Source organism: Arvicola amphibius, chromosome 4 (genome assembly GCF_903992535.2).
Source record: "Arvicola amphibius chromosome 4, mArvAmp1.2, whole genome shotgun sequence".
Lineage (NCBI taxonomy): Eukaryota > Metazoa > Chordata > Mammalia > Rodentia > Cricetidae > Arvicola > Arvicola amphibius.
The window spans coordinates 43,116,735-43,140,536 of record NC_052050.1 but is presented as its reverse complement, the minus strand read 5'-3'; the positions used below and the strand labels follow the sequence as shown (position 1 = coordinate 43,140,536).

General features: G+C 46.1%; 1 protein-coding gene across 1 annotated transcript in view; it reads right to left on the bottom strand.

Annotated features, from left to right (window-relative positions):
• Positions 1-386: 386 nt before the first annotated feature.
• The window catches only part of Supt6h (SPT6 homolog, histone chaperone and transcription elongation factor), a 37,685-nt gene continuing 14,269 nt past the window's right edge, over positions 387-23,802 (bottom strand). The window contains exons 10-37 of the mRNA XM_038325442.1: positions 23,621-23,710; positions 23,294-23,436; positions 21,407-21,555; positions 20,994-21,092; positions 20,506-20,635; positions 20,270-20,420; positions 19,995-20,149; positions 19,649-19,844; positions 18,601-18,740; positions 18,393-18,510; positions 17,297-17,373; positions 16,930-17,065; positions 16,493-16,630; positions 16,254-16,421; positions 14,770-14,897; positions 13,524-13,731; positions 12,747-12,894; positions 11,289-11,431; positions 9,478-9,618; positions 6,825-7,020; positions 6,246-6,484; positions 5,648-5,761; positions 5,355-5,479; positions 2,959-3,071; positions 2,579-2,656; positions 2,329-2,495; positions 1,705-1,892; positions 387-1,136 (exon numbers count right to left, since the gene is read on the bottom strand). Coding sequence (XP_038181370.1) covers positions 950-1,136; positions 1,705-1,892; positions 2,329-2,495; positions 2,579-2,656; positions 2,959-3,071; positions 5,355-5,479; positions 5,648-5,761; positions 6,246-6,484; positions 6,825-7,020; positions 9,478-9,618; positions 11,289-11,431; positions 12,747-12,894; positions 13,524-13,731; positions 14,770-14,897; positions 16,254-16,421; positions 16,493-16,630; positions 16,930-17,065; positions 17,297-17,373; positions 18,393-18,510; positions 18,601-18,740; positions 19,649-19,844; positions 19,995-20,149; positions 20,270-20,420; positions 20,506-20,635; positions 20,994-21,092; positions 21,407-21,555; positions 23,294-23,436; positions 23,621-23,710 — 4,065 coding nt within the window. The 3' untranslated portion in view covers positions 387-949. The remainder of the gene's footprint in view (positions 1,137-1,704; positions 1,893-2,328; positions 2,496-2,578; positions 2,657-2,958; positions 3,072-5,354; positions 5,480-5,647; positions 5,762-6,245; positions 6,485-6,824; positions 7,021-9,477; positions 9,619-11,288; positions 11,432-12,746; positions 12,895-13,523; positions 13,732-14,769; positions 14,898-16,253; positions 16,422-16,492; positions 16,631-16,929; positions 17,066-17,296; positions 17,374-18,392; positions 18,511-18,600; positions 18,741-19,648; positions 19,845-19,994; positions 20,150-20,269; positions 20,421-20,505; positions 20,636-20,993; positions 21,093-21,406; positions 21,556-23,293; positions 23,437-23,620; positions 23,711-23,802) is intronic.

Here is a 23,802-nt window from a genome sequence, read left to right as displayed (position 1 = left end):
AAGAGGCAGGTGGATCTACAGACTGAGTCTACAGACTGAGTTCTACGACAGTCAGGGCTACAACAGAGAAACCCTATCTCAAAAGACCAAAACCTAAGCAAAACAAAAAAGTCATAAGCGCACACGTGTGTCATCCCCGCAACTCCAGCATTCAGGAGGCAGAAGCAGAACTGCTGTAACTCCAAGGCCAGCCTGGGCTAGAGACATCACCTCAACACAGTTAACAAAAGATGTAAAAAGCTCACAGGGTCATGGGGCTCAGCAGGGAGGTGACCACAAGCAATCTGAGTCCTGGTCTCTCTGACGGACTGTGAGAGGAAGTTTTGGTGTTGCAAACTGCTACAAAGCAACCCCTCAGAGTGGGAGCTGCAGTGAGGCTCGGCAAGTGCTCTGTAGAAACACTGTTTATTCAAATGACAGGTGAGAAGCAGGTGGCGATAGGTAGATGAGGGTAGGTAGGCAGGGGCTGGCAGGTCAACACCGCTCCACATGTCCCCCACAGTCCTACTTTGATGCCACCAAAGTATTGACATCAAGACTGAAAACATTTTCCACCCTCTCCCTCCTGCTTCAAACTGAATAAATAGCATTGGTTTCCCCACATGTACAAGCCGAGCCTGATAGAGCCGGTATCAGGTGAGGGCGACGACGGCTCCACTCTCGCTCGCCGCCTCCCGCTACATTCTTCTCTCCTAGCCTGGCCCAAGACAGGTGGTTGGCACAAGTCTGGAGTGGGAGAACTGCTCCTTGGTGCACACCAGTTCACAGGCTATCCATCCAGCCACCCATCCTGGCTGACCATTCAAGAGAATGTCATTTCATGCCACGAAAAAAAAAAAAAAAAAAAAAAAAAAAAAAAAAAAAAAAAAAAAAAGAGGGGCAGGGAGTGAGGCTGTGGGTGGCCAGGTCTCGAAGCCTCAGAGGTAACCGCAGTCTGTAGAACAGGCCCCTACCGATCCATCTCGTCCAGGAGTGGGGTCGCATCGCCAGCAATGGACATGGGGGTGCTTTCAATCATAGGGCTGGGAGAGGGTCGAGGGGTCAGCCGCTGTTTCTGTTTCCGTCGTTCTGCCTCCTTCTCCTGTAGCCACTGCTCAGCCATTTTGCCCCAGTCGATGGCCGCATGGCTGTTGGACCTGGAACAGAAAGGAAGGGCCTGAAGAGACTAGGATTCTTCTGGGTGTGTAAAAGGACGCCTTCCTATCAGTCACAGATGAGCTCACAGAAAGGAACCTGACTCTCCTGGAACTCGTTCCGTAGACCACGCTGGCTTCAAACTCACAGAGATCGGACTGCTTCTGTATCCATAGTGCTGGGATTAAAGGTGTGAACCACCACCGCCCAGTTTAAGAACTTTATTCTTATAAGGAGCAACCTTTCTGTTGCTTTTCCATTTTTTCCCTCAGAAACCAATGCCCATAGGAACATTTTTTTTTTCCTCACAGAGACACAGTTTCTCTGTGTAACAGCCCTAGCTGTCCTGGAACTCACTTTGTAGACCAAGCTGGCCTCCAACTCAGAGACTCCCTGCTTTTACCTCCCAAGTGCTGGGATTAAAGTCATGCATCACTACTACCTGGTACTATGGGAACATGGCTTTCAAGAAGATATAGAATAGCTGCTTAAGTTAAGTCTTCAGCCCACATGGCACCACCTGTTCCTACTAGTAACCTGCCTATGCTGTACCATTAGCCATGTACTTACTTTGGCTGCTGTTGCCGTTGTCGGGAGCTGGAGGAGGGCTGGGGCTGGGCCTGAGCTGACTGTGGGGTAGTGTTGGCCTGGAGTTGGTGGTATTGTGGGGTGGTAATGGGCTGGCTTGGAGTTGTGTAGGAGTAGCTGGGGGTCATTAGCGGTGTGGCCACTGGCTGCTGGGCTGGCGTTGGGAACACCTGAAAAGGGGTGGATAGAGAAATAGGGGTTTGATGCGGGCTTGTTCAGCTTCCTTGTCAATCTCTGACAGGCCATGCGAGTTGGCTCTGAACAGTGCTTCCAGGTGACCGACCTGGAAGCAGGATGTGTGCTGGAGAGTAAAGAAAAGTCAGGAGGATATCACCAGCATACAAAGTTGCCCACTAATCTTGACCACCTCAGGTGGCTTGAGGGTTCCAAATAGCCCACCTGTGCAAAGGCCCTTTCTTATTCCCTTCCTGTCAAACGTTCTGGAGATAAGGAACATCTGTTAGAGATGGTTCCTAGGTCTGAGCATAAGAAGCTCCTGGTAGCAGACATGGCCAGGTGTCTACAGCATCTGAGTCTGCAAGTAAAAGATGATCGCCCCCTCTCCTCCCCACCCAGTTCAGGAAGAATCCTCCTGAAAACACATACATGGTAGGCGCTGCTGCCTCCTCCGCTGCCACCATAGCCATACTGGCTGGATGCCCACTGGGCTGGGGTAGCATTCGGGTTCTGTCCCTGGCCTGTGACAGCAGCAATGGCACTGAACATCTGCGAAGTCATGTTCTGAGGCAAGGCATTCACAGCCCGTGTCAGATCTGCAACATACAGACAGCCATGTCAGGATGTAAATCCCTCTAGTTCCCCACTGCCCTACAAGTCTCAGCCGCAAGCATCCCACCTGCAAGATTGATGTTGGCTGGGGTAGCATTGATGGAAGCAGGGGTCCGGGTCCTGCTGCTGCTACTGGGAGTGATGCCTGTAAGAAACAGATGCAGTCAGTTATGTGCTTCCAGAAAGCTATTCTGGCTTCCCAGCTCAAGAGTCAGAAGAGGTTTAATTCCAGCCCCCAGGGAGGCAGAGGCAGTTGGATCTCAATGAGTTTGAGGCCAGCCTCACCTACAAAATGAGTTCCAGGACAGCCAGGAGATGGAGAAAGTCTGTGCTGCAGAAAGGCTGAACAGGCATGAGGCAGCTAAGATGATATCTGACTTCACGTCCCTGAGCTAGGACTGTGTCCCTCTCACCACAGCCTATGGTCAAGAGTTCAGTAGAACTCACCTGGTACAGGATCCTGATAGTGGTCCTTAAACCACCTGAAGAGCCCATTCACAGTTGGGAAGATCTGGCCCCGGTACCGGAATCCTTCAGGAGTCACTGTTACATATTCTATCCTGAGATTTTATAAGGAAACAAGCATCAGATACTGTTTTGTCTAGCTAGTGCTATGTCAACTCGACACAAGCTACAGTCATCGGAGGGGAGGGAGCCTCAACTGAGAAAATGCCTCCAAAGACTGGCCATAGGCAAGCTTGTAGGGCATGTTCTTAACTAGTGACTGATGTGGGAAGGTCCAGTCCATTGTGGTGGGGCCTCTCCTGGGCTGGTGGTCTTGGGCTCTGTAAGAAAGCAGGCTGGGCCAGGCAGTGGTGGTGTATGTCTTTAATCCCAGCATTTAGGAGGCAGAGGCAGTGGATCTTTATGAGTTCGAGGCCAGCCTGGTCCACAAAGAAAGTTCCAGCACAACTAGGGCTACACAGAGAAACCCTGTCTTGAAGAACCAAAAAAATAATAAAAAAAAAAATAATAAAAAAGAAAAAAAAAAAAAAACAGGCTGAGTGAGTCAGTAAGCAGCTCTCCTCTGCTTCAGTCCTGCTTCTTTCCATGATGGACGTGATATGGAAGTGTACGCCAAATGACCCCAGCCCGCCAACTTGCTTTGGTCATGATGTTTCATCACAGCAATAACAACCCTGAGCAAGACACCACTTGTGACCACCTGAGAAAAATGGCTAAAGGGTGCTGGGGGAGGAGAGATGACAGGGACAGGCTGCACATGACAGAGCACAATTAAGGCTAAGGAGGCAGAGGCCTTGCGTGCTTAGTACAGGCCATCAGGGAAGCTGTGCTGGAGGATGCACCAGAGGGGGTGTCTTCACTGCAGATAGCAGGCTACAGGTAGAGCGAGACCAAGAGGACAGAACATCAGATGGGAAGGGGCCTCCCTGGGTAGCTCCAGATAAAGGAGGATTCTAGCTGGGTGGTAGTGGTGCACGCCTTTATCCCAGCATTCAGGAGGCAGAGCCTGATGGATCTCTGTGAGTTCGAGGCCAGCCTGGTCTACAGAGCTAGGACAGCCAGGGCTGTTACAGAGAGAAACCCCATCTCAAAAAAAAAAAAAAAAAAAAAAAAAAAAGAGAAAAGGCAAACTCTTTAGTGCACTCAAAAGGTGGTTAGTTTGTCCTTACTAATTGTGAGCGTAGCCAAGTGGCTAAGAGGATAGGCCTTACTTAGTTTCATATCTGGTTCTAGTTCCAAGTTTGAGTTTTGTATTTACCACCCATGTACCAAGTACAACAGCCCTTAGGCCTAAAGAACAGTCACAAGGAACAATGGAGCAAGAATACAAGGCAGTCATCATACCTAAATGTAGTGCTACACTCACTCAAGAAGAGCCACAAACAACTGAGACAATGCTAAACATCCTGAAGGCCTCACTTATATATAATCAGCCAAAAACTACTTTCTAAATCTCCACACACAGATAGAAGTCAAGGAGTCTCTGCTTCCTTCTATGAGAAGCTACTGTGTTGAATCTTTCTTTCATGTCCTCAACTTTCTTACATGGTCTTCATGAGATGTTCATAGTCTCACAGTGTCCTGGCTGCCACTCTAGGTATTTCAAAAAAGAGCATGATATTCCAGGTACCACAAGGTTCCAGAGCCCCACTATGTATCCCATGTGACCAATACAGCGCTAAAGCACAAATGTCCTCGGCAAAGGGAGGACGGCTGGCGCCAGGGCAGAGAAGGCAGGCATCATCACTAGAGTGTTTAACAGACCTACGCAGGTCACCCTAAGGAAACTGAACAGGGTGAGCTAGAGAGGTGCAGAAGGAATGCCTCAGACAAAGCAGCCTGCCAGTCATACATGGAAGGGAACAGAGTAGGAGACACATCCACCTCACCCACACTCAGAAGATATACAATGTGGCATCAGTGAGCTACCATGTGCTGAAAGTTCTGGAAAAATGAATGAGGGAGCCTTCCTAATCACTGTAGTGCCTGGGGAGTGGTAGTGAAGGGAATTCCTTTTCTAGTGTGGATGAGGGTGACTTTCTTAGGTGACTCTGCTTTCTGTCTCTATCAGGCATGTAGACAACACTGTCATTTACATCACAATCAGCTTACATAGGAAGGAAGGAAGGAAGGAAGGAAGGAAGGAAGGAAGGAAGGAAGGAAGGAAGGAAGGGAAAAGAATCAGCAACAAAACCAAACCAAACCACCACAAAATTCTCATGATGCATACAATTCTGTGCAGAGTCACTGCCTGGGAAGATGCGCACCATGACCCCTTTCCCTACCTCTCAACAAGTAAGAGGACGAAGGAAGGTGTGGCTCTCTTCTAGCCTATGTGTAGACCCCAAAGGCAGCAGCTTCTCAGCACCAGTGCTCACCTGGGTTTACCCCGGGGTTGGTATCCCAGAAGGAACTTGCCGGGAAGTTCCTTGCAGGCACAGATGAAGTAAGGGATGAAGGTGGGCTTCTCCTTCTTAGTTTTGATGAGCAGCTCCTCTAACTTCTGGGGGTAGAATGAGGGGGACAGGTTGGGATGGTAGAGCATGCTTGGTATACAATGACTGGTACATACGCACATATACTTCCTTCACCACTGAGACCCCTACACTCAGAGGAAGTGTCCACCCTTAAGAGCCTGGAAGGTGTCATCCTCAGAAAGTCTCAGACTTACCTTCCGGTCCCCACCACTACAGTCCTGGTAATACTTGTGGTTCAGAAGGTCTCGAGCAAAGGAAGCCATGGGCTGGACATAGCGGGCAACAATCTCATCCAAGTCTTCAAATTCCTACAAGAAGACCATTAAGACCTCACATGTCACATCCAGACCTGAGACTCTTTTATAAACCACCCTGAAGGGACATGACGGCAGTTCTGCTCAGCAGGGGCCGACTTCCACCTCATTCTACTGCAAAATCCCTTCAATTTATCAACTGGTTTGACTAAATCCCAGACACTGGCTTACCAGAATAAAGTTCTTTAAATACTAACTGTGATGTTTCACTGTATTTAGGAACAATGGGAACTTTGGTATCTCCTTGCTGAACACATATAAGAGACCTCATGTGTATGTACGCACACCATCATTTTCTCCACTTCCTCAATAATTCTCTCTAAGCGATTTTAAAATTAGAAATATAGGGGGAAAAGCTAGTAATTTATTCTATAAATTACCTTGCTTTGTTGTGCTGCATATCACAAATATGCATGATGTGTTCAAGTTAGATGTCAGGTGAAAGCAACCAGAAAGAACTTGTTCAGGAATGGCTCACCTCACTGTTGATCCATAAAGTGGCTCCCAGGCTGAAGGCATTTTCCTTGCCCTCCTCCCGCACATCCACATGCTGGTAGATGCCATCACTGACTTTCCAGGTCACGGTCAGATGGTTCTCACCCTTGCTGCTGGGCCGGATGATGACATCGCCTTGGTCCATGGTCTCCATCATCTTTTCTGCTTGCTTGAAATTTATGTTATGGAAAGATGGATGTGCAATCACTCGCTTGATGTATGCTGAAGGGGGCGGGAGAGAGGCAGACCAGGTGATGGGTTAGGAGCTGACAGCAACAGGACAATCGTGGATAGCTTCTGAGACACCTTCTGGGCTTGGGTTCTCTGATGTGAATGAGCTATCAACCTCAGTTCTTAGACTGTTTTGAGGAAATGAAGTTTAGCAAAATGTAAACCAGGAGACCGTGGTTCCAGTTCTGTTCATACTTGTCTTTCACGCCTCTGGGCCTCATAAAACAGGGCACCCCCACCCCCGGGGAACTGATGCACATAAACTCTGCAGCCTAAGTCCCCAAGTTTAAGCTGTTGCATTCAGGTGCAAGGCCTACTGCTGGTCACTCACTAGTTCGTTGCTGCTTTCGCTTCATGTCCTCTTCCTGCTTGTGGTCTGCAGCCTCAGCATCAAAATCATAGTAGGTGTCCTTGGGCAGTTTCCACTCATTGTTCCTATCCATGAGGTCTGAGGTCCGGCAGGTCAGGTCTGCACTGAACTTTTCAATATCAATCTTCATGATACGGCAGTGAACAGTCATCCCCACCTAGAATCACAGAACATGTGAGCTATCTAGCCTAATGTTTTATTTCACATAGAACTGCAAAGCCCAAATAGAAAGGTGGGGCTTGCCCAAAGTCAGCTACCAAATGGCAGGGTAGAATCTGGAGTGGGCAGGTGTATGCTGGAAAACTGGAGGATTATTACCAGCATTCTTCTGCTCGCTAAAGCTCACACTCTTTTCTGAGAAGCTGTTTGTCTATTTCTCCTGACTTGAGCAGTCTTTTTGGATCCTGTTTAAAATCCTCACTTCATTATAAGAACGTCTTTTTTGAGCCTTAAGTCACAGCCCTCCCAGACTGACTCATACAGGTTAGGGAAGTTGGATGAAAATGGCTCCCACAAACTCATCTATTTGTATGCTTAGTTTTCAGATGATCAACCGTTGGAAGGATTAGGAAGCAGGGCCTAACTGCAGGAGGGGTGTCACTAGGATTAGTTTTGAGGGTTCAAAAGCCCAGGCTAGACCAGCACCTTTCTCTGCCTGTGGCCTATGGATCAGTATGTAAAAACTCTCAGCTACTGCTCTAGAGCCATGCCTGCCACCTTTCCACCATGATGATTATGAAATTGACCAAAAAAAAGAAGGAAATTTATGGCTTGGCAATGCTAAAGCATGCATGGGAAGCCTATATATGGCGGCTATGTTGAACTTGTTCATATTAGGTTTCAAGGTCTAGGGCTGGAGAGCTGGCTCAGCGGTTAAGAGCATTGCCTGCTCTTCCAAAGGTCCTGAGTTCAATTCCCAGCAACCACATGGTGGCTCACAACCATCTGTGGTGAGGTCTGGTGCCCTCTTCTGGCCTGCAGGCATACACACAGATAGAATACTGTATACATAACAAATAGATAGATAGATAGATAGATAGATAGATAGATAGATAGATAGATAGATAAAAAAAAGGTTTCAAGGTCTAAGTTGATAAGGATGACTGATTAGGTCTCTTCCTTAAAAGGGCACCAGATCTCATTACAGATGGTTGTGAGCCACTATGTGGTTGCTGGGAATTTAACTCAGGAGTTTTGGAAGAGCAGGCAGTGCTTTTAGCCGCTGAGTCATGATGATCATGGACTAACCTAAAACTGTTAAGTAAGCTTCCAATTAAATGCTTTCTTGTATAAGCTGCCTTGGTCATGGTGTCTTTTCGCAGCAATGAAACAGTAAGTGACTAAGACACAGGGTATCTGGCAAATCTGGATCCAGCCACATCACTGACTTAGATGTCTCTAGAGAAAACAGGGAGCTGAAGAGGTGGCTCAACTACTAGAATGCTTTCCCAGCATTCACAGACCCTAGATTTAATTTCTAGCACTACATAGAAACAGGATGGCACATGTCTGTTAATTTTAACACTTGGGAGGTAGAGGCAGGGAGATTAGAAGTTGAAGGTCCTCCTCAGCTACATACAAAATTTGAAGCTGGGTTACATAAGACCCTACCTTAGAGGAGAAAAAGAGTATTTGAAGTTGTAGAATTAGAGACAAAATAGAGATGGCTGGGGGGACAGTTCAGTGTGTAAAGGCACTTATGCAATCCTGGAGACCTGAGTCTGATCCTTCCTACACAAGGAACCATAAAAACTGAGGTAAAACTGGGTATAATGGTGCACACCTTTAACCCCAGCATTCAGGAGGCAGAGGCAAGCAGATCTCTATAATGGTCTATAACATCAAGTTATAAGTCTCAAAAACTAAACATATGCCCCACCCTGCCCTCAATCCAAACCAACAACCAAGGGTGGAAGGAGAGGATCAACTCTGAAAAAGTTATTCTCTGACCACCAAGTGCACAATGGTATGTGTATAACTGCCCCACACGGGGTGGAGGACAGAACACGGACCATACTCACTGATTGTCTAACAGGTGAGCGCACACACACACACACACACACACACACACACACACACACACACGGGGTGGAGGACAGAACATGAACACATTGAGTGTCTACTGAAGCCCAGTTCACGGCAGCTGCAGGAGGAGACTTACTGCCAACCTCTCATCCAGACCTTCCTTCTGTGGGCCCTGTCCTTCTGTGTGTGGCCCAGAGGTAGTCTATAGACAGGGCTGTGTCACACAGCTCTGCAATCTCCTGAGCAACACTGTCTAAATGGGAGAACAGGCAGTGCTTTCTTATTTGTGAGGTTGGGTCTCACTTCCTGCCATGTGCTAAAAACCACAGCTTCCCACACAGGAAGGAACCCTTTCCCAAAGGGCTCAAGACCAGCAGAAACTGCTTTACAAATGCAGCAGACAAAAGCCACTACTCATTTAGATGCTCCCAACCGGCTTCTTCCAGTTATTATAAATCCTCTTTCTGCCCTCACCACCAGCAGTCACTGGGAACAGAGCCCAACTCCTGGTAGGGGCAACCCCAAGTTAGAAAGCCCAAGTGGGGCAACTGGAAAGCACACTACTCCACAGGCTTCTTCTTCCATCTACCTTCACTCGCTCCTCTGGCCTCTTTACCACCTTGTCACTGAGGAATTTGGTAGGGATGAAGCCAGTGACACCATTGTCAAGCCTTGTTTTCACACCAATGGCCTGGCCAGGGCACGAACCACTGTCGAAGTGGTTCCAGACCTGAGAAGAGAAAGGAGGTTGATTGTTAAGATTCTGGAGCTCCTGTGTTCAGAAGAGAGTACTGGGGGGAGTGGGAAGACTGGAAAGATGGTTCAGTGGTTAAGAGTATTTATTTCTCTTGCAAAGAACCTGGAGTCAATTCCCAGGATCCATACAGTAGCTCACAAACAATAACTCCAGTTATAAGGGTCAATGTCCTTTTCTGACCTCTGAAGGCATCAAGTATACCACATAGTACACATATACCACACAGGCAAAATAGTCACATATAAAATAAAGTGAATATATCTTTTTTTGGTTTTTTTTTTTTTTTTTCCCCCCGAGACAGGGTTTCTCTGTGGCTTTAGAGCCTGGGCTGGTCTCGAACTCACAGAGATCCGCCTGCCTCTGCCTCCCGAGTGCTGGGATTAAAGGCGTGCGCCACCACCGCCCGGCTGTGAATATATCTTAAAAAAAGAAAAATCAGGGAGTTAGCAAGATGACTCAGTGGGGAAAGGCTCCAGCCACCAAGCCTGATGACCTTAGTTTGACCCCTGGGATGCATGCGATAGGAGAATCCCCCCACCCCCACTAACTGACACACACACAAATGGTGTGTTTGCAAATATACAAAATAAATAAGAAAATTAAAAACCACACAAACCAACAGAAAGGGTATCTAAGGTTGCTGTAACTTATTCTACTACCGATGCTCGGCACTGGTCTGGAAACTCAATTAGTTACACACCAAACCAATCTGTGAACATCCAGATTCCTTGACTTCATGTTTGTCACTTAGGCCATTAGATGAAACTTTCACGCTTAACCGACTTACTTCCTAAATTCCACTGTGGTTTCTTTTGTTCTCTTCTGTCCTAGTGAGTGTGACAAGTATCTATACAAGAACTTGTTACAATGGACCTAATAAGTGAAAAACCAGAAAACGCTAGGTGACGTTAAAAAAGAATGTGATAGCTGGGTATTGTGACGCACACCTTAAATTTCAGCACTGAGGAGACAGAGGCAGGATCTATCTCTATGAGTTCAAAGCCAGCCTCATCTACATAGTGAGCTCCAGGCTAGTCAAGGGTACATAATGAGACCTCATCTACAGAAGGAAAAAAAAAAAAGAATCAAGGAAAATTAGAGTGGGGATAATACAAAATCATACAGAGGCACACACACCCTCAAGCAAGTATAAGGACACTGTGGATGAGAACATATAAAAATCTGTAATAAAAAAAAAAAAATAATAATAATAATAAAATTGTCTTATTTAGGCCGGGCGGTGGTGGCGCACGCCTTTAATCCCAGCACTCGGGAGGCAGAGGCAGGCGGATCTCTGTGAGTTCGAGGCCAGCCTGGTCTACAAGAGCTAGTTCCAGGACAGGCTCTAGAAACTACAGGGAAACCCTGTCTCAAAAAAAAATTGTCTTATTTAAAAAGTTAAAAAAAAAGAGAACACATATACGTCCTAACTCGCCAGAGTGAGAGATGGAAAGTGGGGCAGGAATTAGAGGTCACAGTGACTGCATCAGGATGGAAAGAGGAGATTCATGTTAAAATTGTCTCCCACCCCCTTCCTTTGTGTACTTTTCTGATGAGAACATGAACTAAATTACTCCCATTTTTTAGGAGAGCAAGAACTAAAATACTCTCTCAAATCATCAGACTTCTCAGTTAGCACATACCTCGCTTAGTTCAGGGAAGTTGTCCTGTTGACAGAAGGGGCACTGCCACAGTCCTGTCTCATCATTTCGGATGGCCTGGTCATAGCTCTCACCCTGTGGGCGCCTGTGAGCAATGCCAGTAACATTACAGATGATGAGCTTTCCTATAGGAAAGAAAGCAGGTTACTAAGAGAATGGAGGGAGCTGGGCGGTGGTAGTGCACATTTTAATCCCAGCACTCAGGAGGCAGAGACAGGCACATCTCTGTGAGTTCAAGGCCAGCGTGGTCTATAGAGAAAGTTCCAGCACAGGCCGCAAAGCTACGCAGAAAAACCCTATCTTGAAGAAGAAAACAACAACAACAAAAAAAATGAGACTAGAGAGCTGACTCCTTCCCACTACCCTTTGCTGGCACAACACATCTTACAGCGTCTCATCCTGGAGGGCTGAGACCTTCCCTACATTTAATGTCGGAGAAATGATGCCTGAAAGACAACTCCAAGAAAGATCTCAAAGCAAGATAGAGACAGAACTTTATTTGTACTTTGGCGGTATTGGGGACTGAACTCAGGGCCTTGAAAATACTAGAGAAATGCTACAACAGAGAGTAACACCTGCCTTTTACCTTTCACTGTGAGATCCTTCTCACCAAGTTCCTATGAATTCACTCTGTAGCTTGGGCTGTCCCCAAATTTACAGTCCTCCTGCTTTACCCTCCCAAGTAGGACAGGTGATGGGTCTGTGCCAACAGGTGCGGACAGAAGTCTAACTTGATCTTGACCTCAATTTTGACTTCCAGCCTAGGACTTGCATTATTTCCTAAGAGCTATACTGGTTAGTTTTGTCAACTTCACACAAAGTAGAGTCACCTAAGAAGAGGAGACATCAACTGAGGAACTTCTATCAGGTTGGCCTGTGGACATGTCATTGGGGACATTTTTTTGGCTGCTAACTGAAAGAGGGCCTAGCCTACCATGGACAGCGCCACTCCTAAGCAAGTAGTGCTGGATGAAGAAAGGCAGTTGAACACGAACCTGACAGCAAGCCAGTAAAAGCAAGCAGCATTGCTCCACGGTGTCTGCTTCAGTCCCTGCCTCAAGCCCTGGCTTCCTTCCCTCAATGACGGACTCTAACCTGGAAGATGTAATAAGTGCTTTCCTCCTCAAAAGCTGCTTTTGGTCAGTGCTTTATCATAGCAACAGGAAAGCAACTAGGACAATAGGTTTCTTGGTCTTCCTCACCTGACGTACAAACTTTTTTTCTGTTTGTTTTTTGAGACAGGGTTTCTATGTGTATCCCTAGCTGTTCTGGAACTTGTTCTGCAGACCAGCCTGCCTCTGGGAGGATTAAAGGTGTGTGCTACCATACCCTGCAAAACTGTCTTCCTCTACTGAGATCATTTTCAGTTTATGTACATGTGGTAAATGCCCGAGTTCCCCAACAGCATTCTCTGAGTATAAATTCAGACTCATAACTCACCAATATAGAAGGTCTCCGGAGTCTCTTTGGTTAACATATTGAAGATCTCCTCTGTGTTAGGAGAGCGGTAGGCTGTCCTAAGGTCCTTATACCGACAACTGAGCTCTGCTCGGATATCATACAATGTGATGTGCTTGTCACCATAGCCCTGGGGAAGACGTCCATTAGGAAAAGTCTCGCAGCCCCCAGCCTGACTCACTGGGAATTTTAGTGACAGGAGGTATACAGTTTGCACTCGTCCATGCTTTTCATTACTGTCAACATTTACTGAAGGAAATTCTCACTTCTTTCTCTCACCTTCTCCCTTATTGGTGTCTATGTTGTCCAAGTAGCCCCTGAACGTATGATCGTCCTGCTTTAACCTCCTGAATAGCTGGAATTATTTATTACAGGTGTGTGCTACTGTTCCTATCTCAATAGAGGAGACTTCAAGGTTGCCCTTAGGACACTGTATGCTTCAGGAGCCCCATGAATAAAGGAGGCAGTGTAAAGCTCTGCTCTTGGGGAGGATTTAGAATAAGGCCTCAAGGGCAAGCACAGCACACCCCCACCCTCCCGCCCTCACTTTAAGGTCATGGTACCTGATTCTTTCCTGGCTCACTATGAGTGTCTGAAAGTTTCCTTCAACAAACCTAGTACAGCACGGGCAGGGAGAGGAAAGAGTCAAGGCTCCAACACAATAGTATCAGGGTTTCTCTTGAACATCTGCTGCCCAAGTTCCTCCCCAGACAGCTGCTTGAGAAGAGTTCTTGCCTGCAAGGACTTATAGTTGCCTACCTGTCTCTCTAGTTCTTCTGCAAAGGCATCAAGGTCTAGATCCTTTAGTCGCTCTGGGTTTTCCAAGATTTCCTCAAGGGCTCCTGCAGGATTGGCGTCCTCCGCAGACTCATCATATTCCAAGGCGTCCACTGCCATCTTCCTGGCCCATTCGTATGTTTCAGGGTGGACTCGGGAGCCATCAAGGACTTCAATGTATGAGTCAGTGCTGGAGGAAAGGAAGAAACAGCAAGGTATAAAACCACAAATTTCAATTAATTAACAACCCAAATGTTCACCAATGCAGAACTGGCTGGGTAAAACCAGGGTACTCCATACGATGGAATACTACATAGCCATTAAAAAGAATGAAGGAAATTTATGTTTGCTGATATGGGGAGATGGCCATGATATACTGATATGTGAAAAATGCACTGCAAAACACTATGAACCATGTGATCTCACTTTTGAAGTAAATGAGTAGTTAGTAAATGCATAGCAAAAATAAAATTTAGAAAATTATAGTATACATAAAAATTGTTATGGTAGTTTTCTCTGGGGGGTGGAATTATGGGGGACTTCCACTTTCTGTATAATAGTTCTTTCTGTTGAATTTTATATAGTGAACTTAAAGAGTTATAATATAAAACAAGAAGGGGGAAAAAAAACCTCTGAGAATTTGCTGGCAGCTGTTTTCCCCCATAAAGCCTTCCCAGGCTGGTCTTGCCCGTGCACTCACATGGGCCTATGTTATCGTGGAGTGTTACAGCAAAGCTGAGTGGAAAATGAAGTTTTAGAACTTGAAGCCTATTTCCCCACTGACTTCCATTACTGAATGAGGAGCTATGTGCCCGTGGAAAAGATCCTCCAAAGACTGAGTTGATAACTTCTGGAGAGGAAGAGGTCAATAATGAAGTCTCAGTACCACCATCCTAAAACAGAACACATCTCTCCCCGTCCTGAACCTCTTCACACCCACGTTCTTTTCCCATGGCCCCTTTCTGCTCCCCACTTCACCTGGCTGTGACAAAGCCTGAGCACAATCTTACGCTTTCTCTTTTAAAGACAACACTGGTGCTTCTGTGTCTCCTCACAGGAAAAAGCCTCACAACTGATCTCTTCCATAGGTCAGGGGCGACTTCTTACCTTTTCTTTAAAACATTTCCTAATTTAATTGGCCTGGGACCCTTTCAAAGGCCTAATTTCCTAACGCCCCAAATCAACGCCCAAGTAATTGCTGCTGGCCTATCTAAGCAGAGGGTATCACCTGTCCCCCAGAGAGGCAGTGTCGATCTTGAGGAAGCCAGCACAATTCATGAAGACTTTGGGACCCATGTGACACATGGTAACCAGTTGAGTTCGGCTCTCGAGACGGGTATTGTTCTGTTTCAAGATCTAGGGAAGAGGGCTAGAAGTGAGCAGGGCAGTAAGAGGGCCTGCATCCCTAGACTGTTTTCTGTTAAATTTCTATGGTTCGGCCAGGCGGTGGCGGCACACGCCTTTAATCCCAGCACCTGGGAGGCAGAGGCAGGCGGATCTCTGTGAATTCAAAGCCAGCCTGGTCTACAAGAGCTAGTTCCAGGACAGGCTCCAAAGCTACAGAGAAACCTTGTCTCGGAAAAAAAAATTTTTTTCTATGGCTCGACCTCTGTCAAATATAGTATCTGGGACACCACCATGTTACCACTTAATAATGCCTTTAATGAGATACAACTTACCTATCAGACTATGTATAGCTGCGCACGGTGGCACACACATGTAATGCTAGATTGAGGCAGAAGGATCATAAGGAGTTCAAGGTCAACCTCACCTACAAATTAAGCTTGAGGCCACTGACTGCTAAAGGAAATGGCCTCAAAAATAAATAAATGAATAAAAAAAAAATCCAAGGCCAGGTGGTGGTGACAGACATCTTTAATCCCAGCTTTTGGGAGGCAGGTGGAATCTCTGAGTTTGAGGCCAGCCAGGGATAGACAGAAAAAGAAACCCTGTTTAAAAAAAAAAGAAAAGAAAAACAAAACAAACAAACAAACAAAAAAACAAAAACAAAACAGACCAGAGCTGGAAAGATGGCTTAGAGGTTAAGAGCACTGGCTGTTCTTCTAGAGGTTCTGAGTTTAATTCCTAGCACCCATATGCTGGCTCACAACCATCTATAATTTGATCTGATACCCTCTTCTAGTATGTAGGCATAATACTGTATACATAACTTTTTCTTGGGGGGGGAATTTTTCTAGACAGGGTTTCTCTGTGTAACAGCCCTAGCTGTCCTGGTACTTGCTCTGTAGACCAGGCTGGCCTTGAACTCAGAGATCCACCTGCCTCTGCCTCCTGAGTGCTGGGATTAAAATTGTGTGCCACCACCGACCTGTCCAAAAAAATCTTAAAAACGAAAAGGAAAATCCAACCCAAAGACAATGACATGTGACTGTGTATGGCTTGAAAGTGTACCGAAGAGAGCAACATTCATGTTAGGAAAACAGTGTTATGAACGCTGTTGAAGCTCTCTGAGATTCCTTTCTGTTTGCACTGGGAGGAGAAACTGCTGTTCTGGTTTCTCTTGCTTCCATCATGGCTATGGCCAGCACAGCACAGTAGTGAGGATTAAGGGCTTGGCTACTAGGCCTGAGGTTGGCTCTAAAGCAGGGTAGTTCTCAACAACTTGCTTTACCTCCCTAATCTGTCAATCACATTGGCAAAGCTCTTCACACTCAATGAAATGATGATATTTTCTTATCAATCCAAGCCTACCTTTAGCAGGTGGGTTCCTTTTCGAGGTCCCAGGCCACAGACATACTGGATCAAGGCCTGGCTGTAAGGATGGGCGATGGCGCGGTTGACATCAACACCAACCTCATTGACCCGGTTGATGAATTCACAGTACAAGGCGTTGAGCAGCTCCTCTTTCACAACATGCTCCTACCAATACGGCAGCATATAAGGTTACTGTGCCTTCTGACCCACTTGGCCTACCTGCCCATCCTACTCACCTGCAAGGGATGAAACTTGAGACACAGGATGTCTTCATCAGAGCTGCACACCTGGGCAAATTCTATCAGAGGGTCTTGGATGCGCCGGGCTAGAGAGACGGCTTGTCTCAGAACTGGTGGGTAATCCCGGAACTCTGCCTAGAACCAAAGGAAGGTCACAGAACCTTAGGGTGTCCACAGTGACAAGGTAAGAAGAAATCTAAACCATTCTGGCTTGAGCCAATTTTAAAAAATCTCCTTTGGGGCCTTTATTTTCCAAGGACCACTTTAATCTCTGGAGCTGCCAATCTGAATTATAGTAGCCCAGAAAGTCTCTGAATGGATAAATTAACAGGTATAATAGCCCTGACCCTGACAACCTGCATTTCCTAATTAATCTCTCTGGGGTTCAAAGCAGTTGCCAGAGCAAGCCATGAGGACGGGGGAATAAGCATTACCTCTGATTTCTTGCTGTTCATATACAGAATGGCCAACTCGTTGTCAACTAGCTCCACCCCAATAGAAGAAAGCTGTTGGCCTTGGTCCAGCTCATGCACTATGCGCTTTACATCCTCAATCAACATCTGGGCATCCCTGGAAGGATGAGGAGTATTGGTTAATGGATCTATTTCCTTAGGAATGGGTACTCTTGACTGAGGTGGGGTGGGGAAGAAAGAACTTCAAAGCAAAGAGGAACCACATCTCCAGAGAGACCACTGAAGTATCAACATTATACCCAGAAACAAAGCCAGATTAAGCAGTAAGAGATGGGTGACTTTGGGTCAAAGCTTTACACCAGGCCTGTCCATAGCCTCATGCTCCTACCTGTTCTCTCCTGCAACAGTAACCACATGAGGCTTCTTATTCACAAGAAACTTCTTTAGGGTTTCAATATCTTGAGCCTGGATTAAAAGAAAATTATAACTGAAGAGCTCCAAGCATGGAAAGATTTCAAGCAAGCTGAGATTTTCTTTTTAAGATTATTTTTCTGGGAATGGTAGCATGTCTTTAATCCCATCACTCAGGAAGCAGAAGCAGGCGGATCTCTGTGAGTTCGAGGCCAGCCTGGTCTACAAGAGCTCGTTTACAGGATAGGCTCCAAAGCTACAGAGAAACCCTGTCTTAAAACAAACAATCAAGCAAAGAAAGCATTTAAATTCTGCTTTCTTTAGAAAAAGAGGTGATGAAGGGCAGAAGCAGGGAAAAAGCTGGAATAATGCCCCAGTGGCTCTCAGTCATGGAACAGTCTGACCTAGATGCTGCTAAGAACAGAAGCAGCCACTGCAGATCCAGAAGTAGACAAGGCTTAGGCACTGATGGATGCCAGAAGCAAACCACACCCAGTGAAGAGTGTCATCTACTACCTACAAGTGAGACTGACTCCCAAAGGTGAGACGATTATTAAATATTAAGATGGGAAATAGACTGCCAGTAGAGTGCTGTATCTGTGTTGTGCTATATGTATTGTTTTGTATATTTGTATATTGTATCAGTAGAGTGCTGTATCTGTGTTGTAATATATATATATATATATATACACACACATATATATGTATTGTTTTGTGTATTGTATCAGTAGAGTGTTGTTTATTTAAATTAATGTTTTTGATATTTAAAAAAAGTTGCCAGAAGTGGTGGTGCATCCCTTTAACCCCATCACTGGAGAGGCAGAGGAAAGTGGATCTATGTGAGTTCAAGGCCAGCCTGGTCTACAAAGTGAGTTCCAGCACAGGCTCCAAAGCTACAGAGAAACCCGGTCTTGAAAAACCAAAAAAGGGAGAGAGAGAGAAAGAAAGAAAAGATGTGATGAGCCCAACTTACTTATGTGTGGTTTTGTTGTTTTGCTTAGACCACAACACTTGAACTCACTGAAGTATAGAGTGCACTGAGTAAACACTTGTGACCTATTCTAGAGACCTACTTTCTTTTCCCGCTCTTCTTCTCTCCATGCAGTTCGCCGCTTGGTGAAATGGGGCAGGCGGAGGAAATCAGTCACTTCTCCCTCACCATTGACCAAGGCACAGAACACAGGGTGATCTCTGCCAGCCAGACACAGAAAGAAGAATGCAATAGTTAGCAAGATGAACCACAAGTGGGAAGAAGAAACTGTGAAAGACAGGTGATGGTACCTGGCAGAGGAGAAAGCAATGCCTAGGACTCGAATGCCCTTCCCCTGGTTCTCATCCATAAAGTCGTCATCTTCTTCCACCTGCTGATCTGGTCGGTAGGGCGCCACCCTCAACCAGTTGTAGAGCTTTCGACTACAGGCCTAAAGTAGAGACACAGCCGACACTATGGTCACCAGGGCCTTCAAATGTGTAAGGGTGTGTGTGTGTTCATAAAGCACATGCTCCTAGCCACCTGACAGGTCTACAACACAAAACTTTAATTGCATTCTGGAAATGGCAGCAACATAAGCGAGAGACATTTAGATGAGTGAAGAGGGAAGAGGCCTGGAGCAAACCTGGGCACAAGCCCTCTGCCCTGTTTTGACTTTTTCTCGCCTTACACTCTACATGTCCCCATTCTTTCTCTAGCTATAGACAACTCTGGGATATCTTCATTCTCAGTTCAACTAAAGACAATGAAAGCTGGGGTGTGGTGGCATAAGCATCAGGAGGATCACAAGGTCAGCTTCAGCTACATACTGAGACTTTGTCTTAAAAAAAATGAAGCTGGGCGGTGGTGGCGCACGCCTTTAATCCCAGCACTCGGGAGGCAGAGGCAGGCGTATCTCTGTGAGTTCGAGACCAGCCTGGTCTACAAGAGCTAGCTCCAGGACAGGCTCTAAAGCTGCAGAGAAACCCTGTCTCGAAAAACAAAAAAAACAAAAACAAAAAAACAAAAAACAAAACAAAACAAAAAAAAAAACACAAAAAAAAAAGAGAGAGAGAGAGAGAGAGAGAGAGAGAGAGAGAGAGAGAGAGAAATGGCTCAGCTGGTAAAAGCACCTGCTGCCAACCTGAATTTAATCCATGGGACCCACATAGAAGGCAGAATCAATGTCCAAAAGATATCCTCTGATCACACATGTTCATGCACTTACCCACACTTGTAATTAATAAATACAATAATGAAAAATTGGAGTTTAGGGCTAGGGCTGTGTGGTAATGTCCTTAGATTAAACATCCGAGCCCACCCCCAGAGAAGAGTGAGGCAGTGGCTTGCGGGCCTCACCTTTATAACACTCTCTCTGGCCTCTGCTAGCAGCTTGTTCTTGAGTTCTTTGGCCATCTGCACATACAGGAATTGCTGTAAAGCTCGTTCAATGGCCATGGTGCGCTGCCTGTTCCATTCTTGTACTTGGTGGCTGAACTCATCCCGGTAGTAAAACTGCTTGATCTCTTCGAAATATGTTTGGTCGTTGCCATACCTGAGGAAGGGCACAAAGCTCTGGTGTGTGGCGGAGAAAACATGACCCTCACACATCCATGAGTGTGTGAGGCTTGTTTACTCAGAAATGGTGGCTTATGCTCCTGAGGGCTGCCTTCCCTCCTCCAGCCCCCTGCTGTATTCCCCTTACCCTTCCACTCCCTTCATGTCTATGCTGATGTCAATGGTGAGCAGCCCTTCATCCTCAGCCAGGCCTATCTTGAGGAACTGGTCATCTCTTAGCTCTTTAACAGGCTTGTTCTTTAAGTACTTAAAAGAATAAGCGTAGTGGGCCTCATCCACATCCTGAACACAGTGAGAGGGAATCATTAGCAGGTTGGCAGGGCTTGGCCCTGGGAGAAAAGACTGCCTTTGGGTCGGAGGCAAAAGGAGTGGGGCCACACCTAGACAACAGCCCCAACTTACCTTTCTACCTTTCTTGGTTGGGGTTATGTTTAGCTTGGCTCTCTCCTGGAAGGTTTGCCTCAGCACCTGTCTGACAAGGGGCTCCCGGGCAATCTGTAGTGCAACCATGTATCGGGCACCTTCAAGCACAGCCTCTGGTGTAGGGAACTGGCTGTGGGGACAACAGTAGAGCTGTAGGATGAGGGTGTCTCTGCCTTCAGGTCACCCTTCCTTCTGGCCACCGGCTTTATGCCCACCTGCAAACATAATCTTTGGCCAGCTCCAAGGGCTCTGCAGGAAACTGTTCTGTCTCATGTCGTTGGTAGCTGTCACGGAGGTTCTCCCCAAACTGCTCAGGTGTGAGGCCAAACTTTTTGGCCAGGCCATCTACAGCAAACAGAGGAGTGCAAGGTGAGGCAGCAGCCTGGCAGACTGCCCAGCTGTTAAGAGGCTACAGCAGCTGTTTGGGCATCAGAGTTTGAAGAGAGGCCATCAAAGAACAACAAATACAACCTGACTTTAATTATCTGGGAGACTTCTAATTACTTAGGAAATTTAAGAGACACTGGATAATCATAGAGGTAGGGAATAGAAAGATGGTTGGGGGAGTGTTTATGGAATCTCTACAGTTTATTCTTAGATGAGTGATTAATATATTCTTTCCTGTTCCTATCCATTAGGGCATTACTGGAAATGTTTCCTTATTCAAAGCTGAAATGCCTATGTGACAAAAAGGTGGTTTTACCCAGCCCTGCACTCTGGCAGATAGTGTACATGTCTCGGCGGGAGGCCTGCTTGAGCTCTGGTCCCCTCTGTTCCTCATCTTCAGCCTCTTCACCTTCACCTGGGAACAAAATTTGAGGGCAATCAGCTCTTGTTTCTTTTTTTTTTTTTTTTTTTAAAATATTTATTTATTTGTTTATTATGTATACAGTATTCTTCCTGCAGGCCTCATTACAGATGGTTGTGAGCCACCATGTGGTTGCTGGGAATTGAACTCAGGACCTTTGGAAGAGCAGGCAATGCTCTTAACCGCTGAGCCATCTCTCCAGCCCTCAGCTCTTGTTTCTAATCAGTTCCAAGGACCTAAGATGTCAAGATGTCCAAATGGCACCCAACCTAGCCATGGAGATTGGCATCTTCTTTCTCAACACTCACCTTCTTCATCTCCATCTTCCTTTATGCGTTTCAGTTTCTTACGGCTAGCCTTGGCAGCATTCTGCATCTTGGGGATGTCACGACCATAGTACAGTAAGAAATGATTGTAGACATCTTTCAGTTCATCCATTGACTGTACATCTTTGAGCCTAAAGGGGAAAGATGCAAGATCCTATTACTGGGAGCAAGCTTTGGTGCAGGAGGTTCATCTGTCTATGTGTTACTTTCATTGGTTAATAAAGAAGCTGCCTTGGCCTTTTGATAGGTCAGCCCTTAGGTGGGTGGAGTAGACAGAACAGAATGCTGGGAGAAAGAAAGCAGAGTCAGGCAGACGCCATGAAGCTCCGGCCTGAGATGGACGTAGGTTAGGATCTTTCCCAGTAAGCCACAGCCTCACGGTGCTACACAGATTTAATGGAAATGGATTAATTAGGATGTGTTAGTTAGAAGAGGCTAGATATAATGGGCCAAACAGTGTTTAAATGAATACAGTTTCTGTGTTGTTATTTCCGGGGCTAAGCTAGCCGTGCGGGACGAAAAGCAGGCCTGCTCGCCTCACCACTACAATGCTTTGCTATACCTACTTCTAATTCCCAGGAAGCAAGATCAAGTAAAGATAAGCAAATTAAGTCACAGAACAGTCCCAGACTACAGTTTCAGCACAACCAGGATATCTTAAAGGAATGTATGTTGCTGGGACTGGCAGTACATGGCTGTAATATTTGGAGACTGAAGCAAGAGGCCTGCCTCAAGTCTAAGACAGCCTGGGACATCCAGCAACATCTGCTTTAAAAACGAACAAGTAAGCTAGGTGTGATGTCCCAGAACTTGAGAGGTGGGAATATTAGGAGTCTAAGGCCAGACTGTTTTATAGGAGATCCTGTAACAGTATATACACATATAGAGGAAACATGCCAAACTGAACGGTTAGTGGATAAAGGCCACACCTGTGACCTCAGCACTAGAGAAACTGAGACTAGATTACGAGTCTGAGGTCAGTCTGGGTGCACAGTAAGACATTATCTTAAATAAATAAATAATAAATAGTATGAGGAAGAGGCAGAACAGGCAACATGTGCTCAGTGAAGTTCAAAGTCTTTGAAACTACTTCTCAGTATAAATACTATCCACCAAAACCATCTGCTACCCTCTAATACCACATTATTCAGGCTCCCAAATTACTTTCAGATTACAAACTGTTTCTTATGGAGCATTATCAACACGGAATAAATGCACACATCACTAAATATATATACCTAATACAAAAGCTACAGAGGTGTAGGCACTTGCTACTGGATTGCCTGTTACTTCTCTTGTCTTGTTCCCCTCCCTCCTTTTTTGGAGACAGACATTATGTTGCCCAACTTTGAATACTACCCTCCTGCCTCAAAATCCTCTCAAGAACTGGGATTATAGGTGTGGGCACCATACCTAATTTGAATTCATGTTTCTTTTAACAACTTAAATTTTGGTAAATAAATCTGTTTTTTATATACTAATATAGAAAACCAAAATGAGAATCTGTCAGCTTATCCCACTGCTCCCCATGCGGCTTTATATAGTTCAAGCTAACACTTAACTCATGACCTTCTCAGTTCTACCTTCCACTTGGATTACAGAAGTGGACCACCACTCAGCTAGCATGCTCACCTTTAGTTGAGTGTAGTGGTACACACCTTCAGTCCCAACACTGAGGCAGGTTAATCTCTGAGTTCGAGGTCAGCCTAGTGTACACAATGAGTTCTAGGACAGAGTTCATGTTTGATGTATTGACAATTTGGGTTCTAAGGGCTGGGGCCCCATGCTACAAATTCCGCAAAGAAACAGTGCTCTTGAGGACCTGCCTTCAGTTAGGCGGTTCCCTGTAACAAGCCCTGCATGTCCTACCTCTCCATGTCAGTAGTATCCAAAGCCCGGATGCCATCAGCAAGAGGTTTGTCAGGATCAGCAGAGATTTGCTCATACTGATAAGCCTGCATCTTCTCAAACAGCCGTGTTAGGTTCTCTTTTCGGATTCTCAGCTGAGTCCACTAGGACAAAGGAAGGCAGGAGTGAGGACTGGAACTAAGCACTGGCAACCCAAGCCCGCTGTTCCCTTTAGCAGACGCACAAGCCAGGGAAGTTGGCATTCCTGGAGGTCAGAGCTGTAGCACCCCGATACTGGTTTTTCTCCACCCAGTTATCAGCTCCTTGTGGGCCGTTTGTCCATGTTACCTTTTCATCCCACTGCCACACTCTCCACAGGTCATTGATATGTAATTCAGGCTCCACATACTCCTTTCGGTAGAAGGCAATAAAAGGCACCTATGGTAGCAAGGATGCTGCTGTCAAGCAGAAGAAAGATCTGCAAACGTCTCCTCTGCTAGAAGATAATAATTTCCTAGTCTAATAGCACC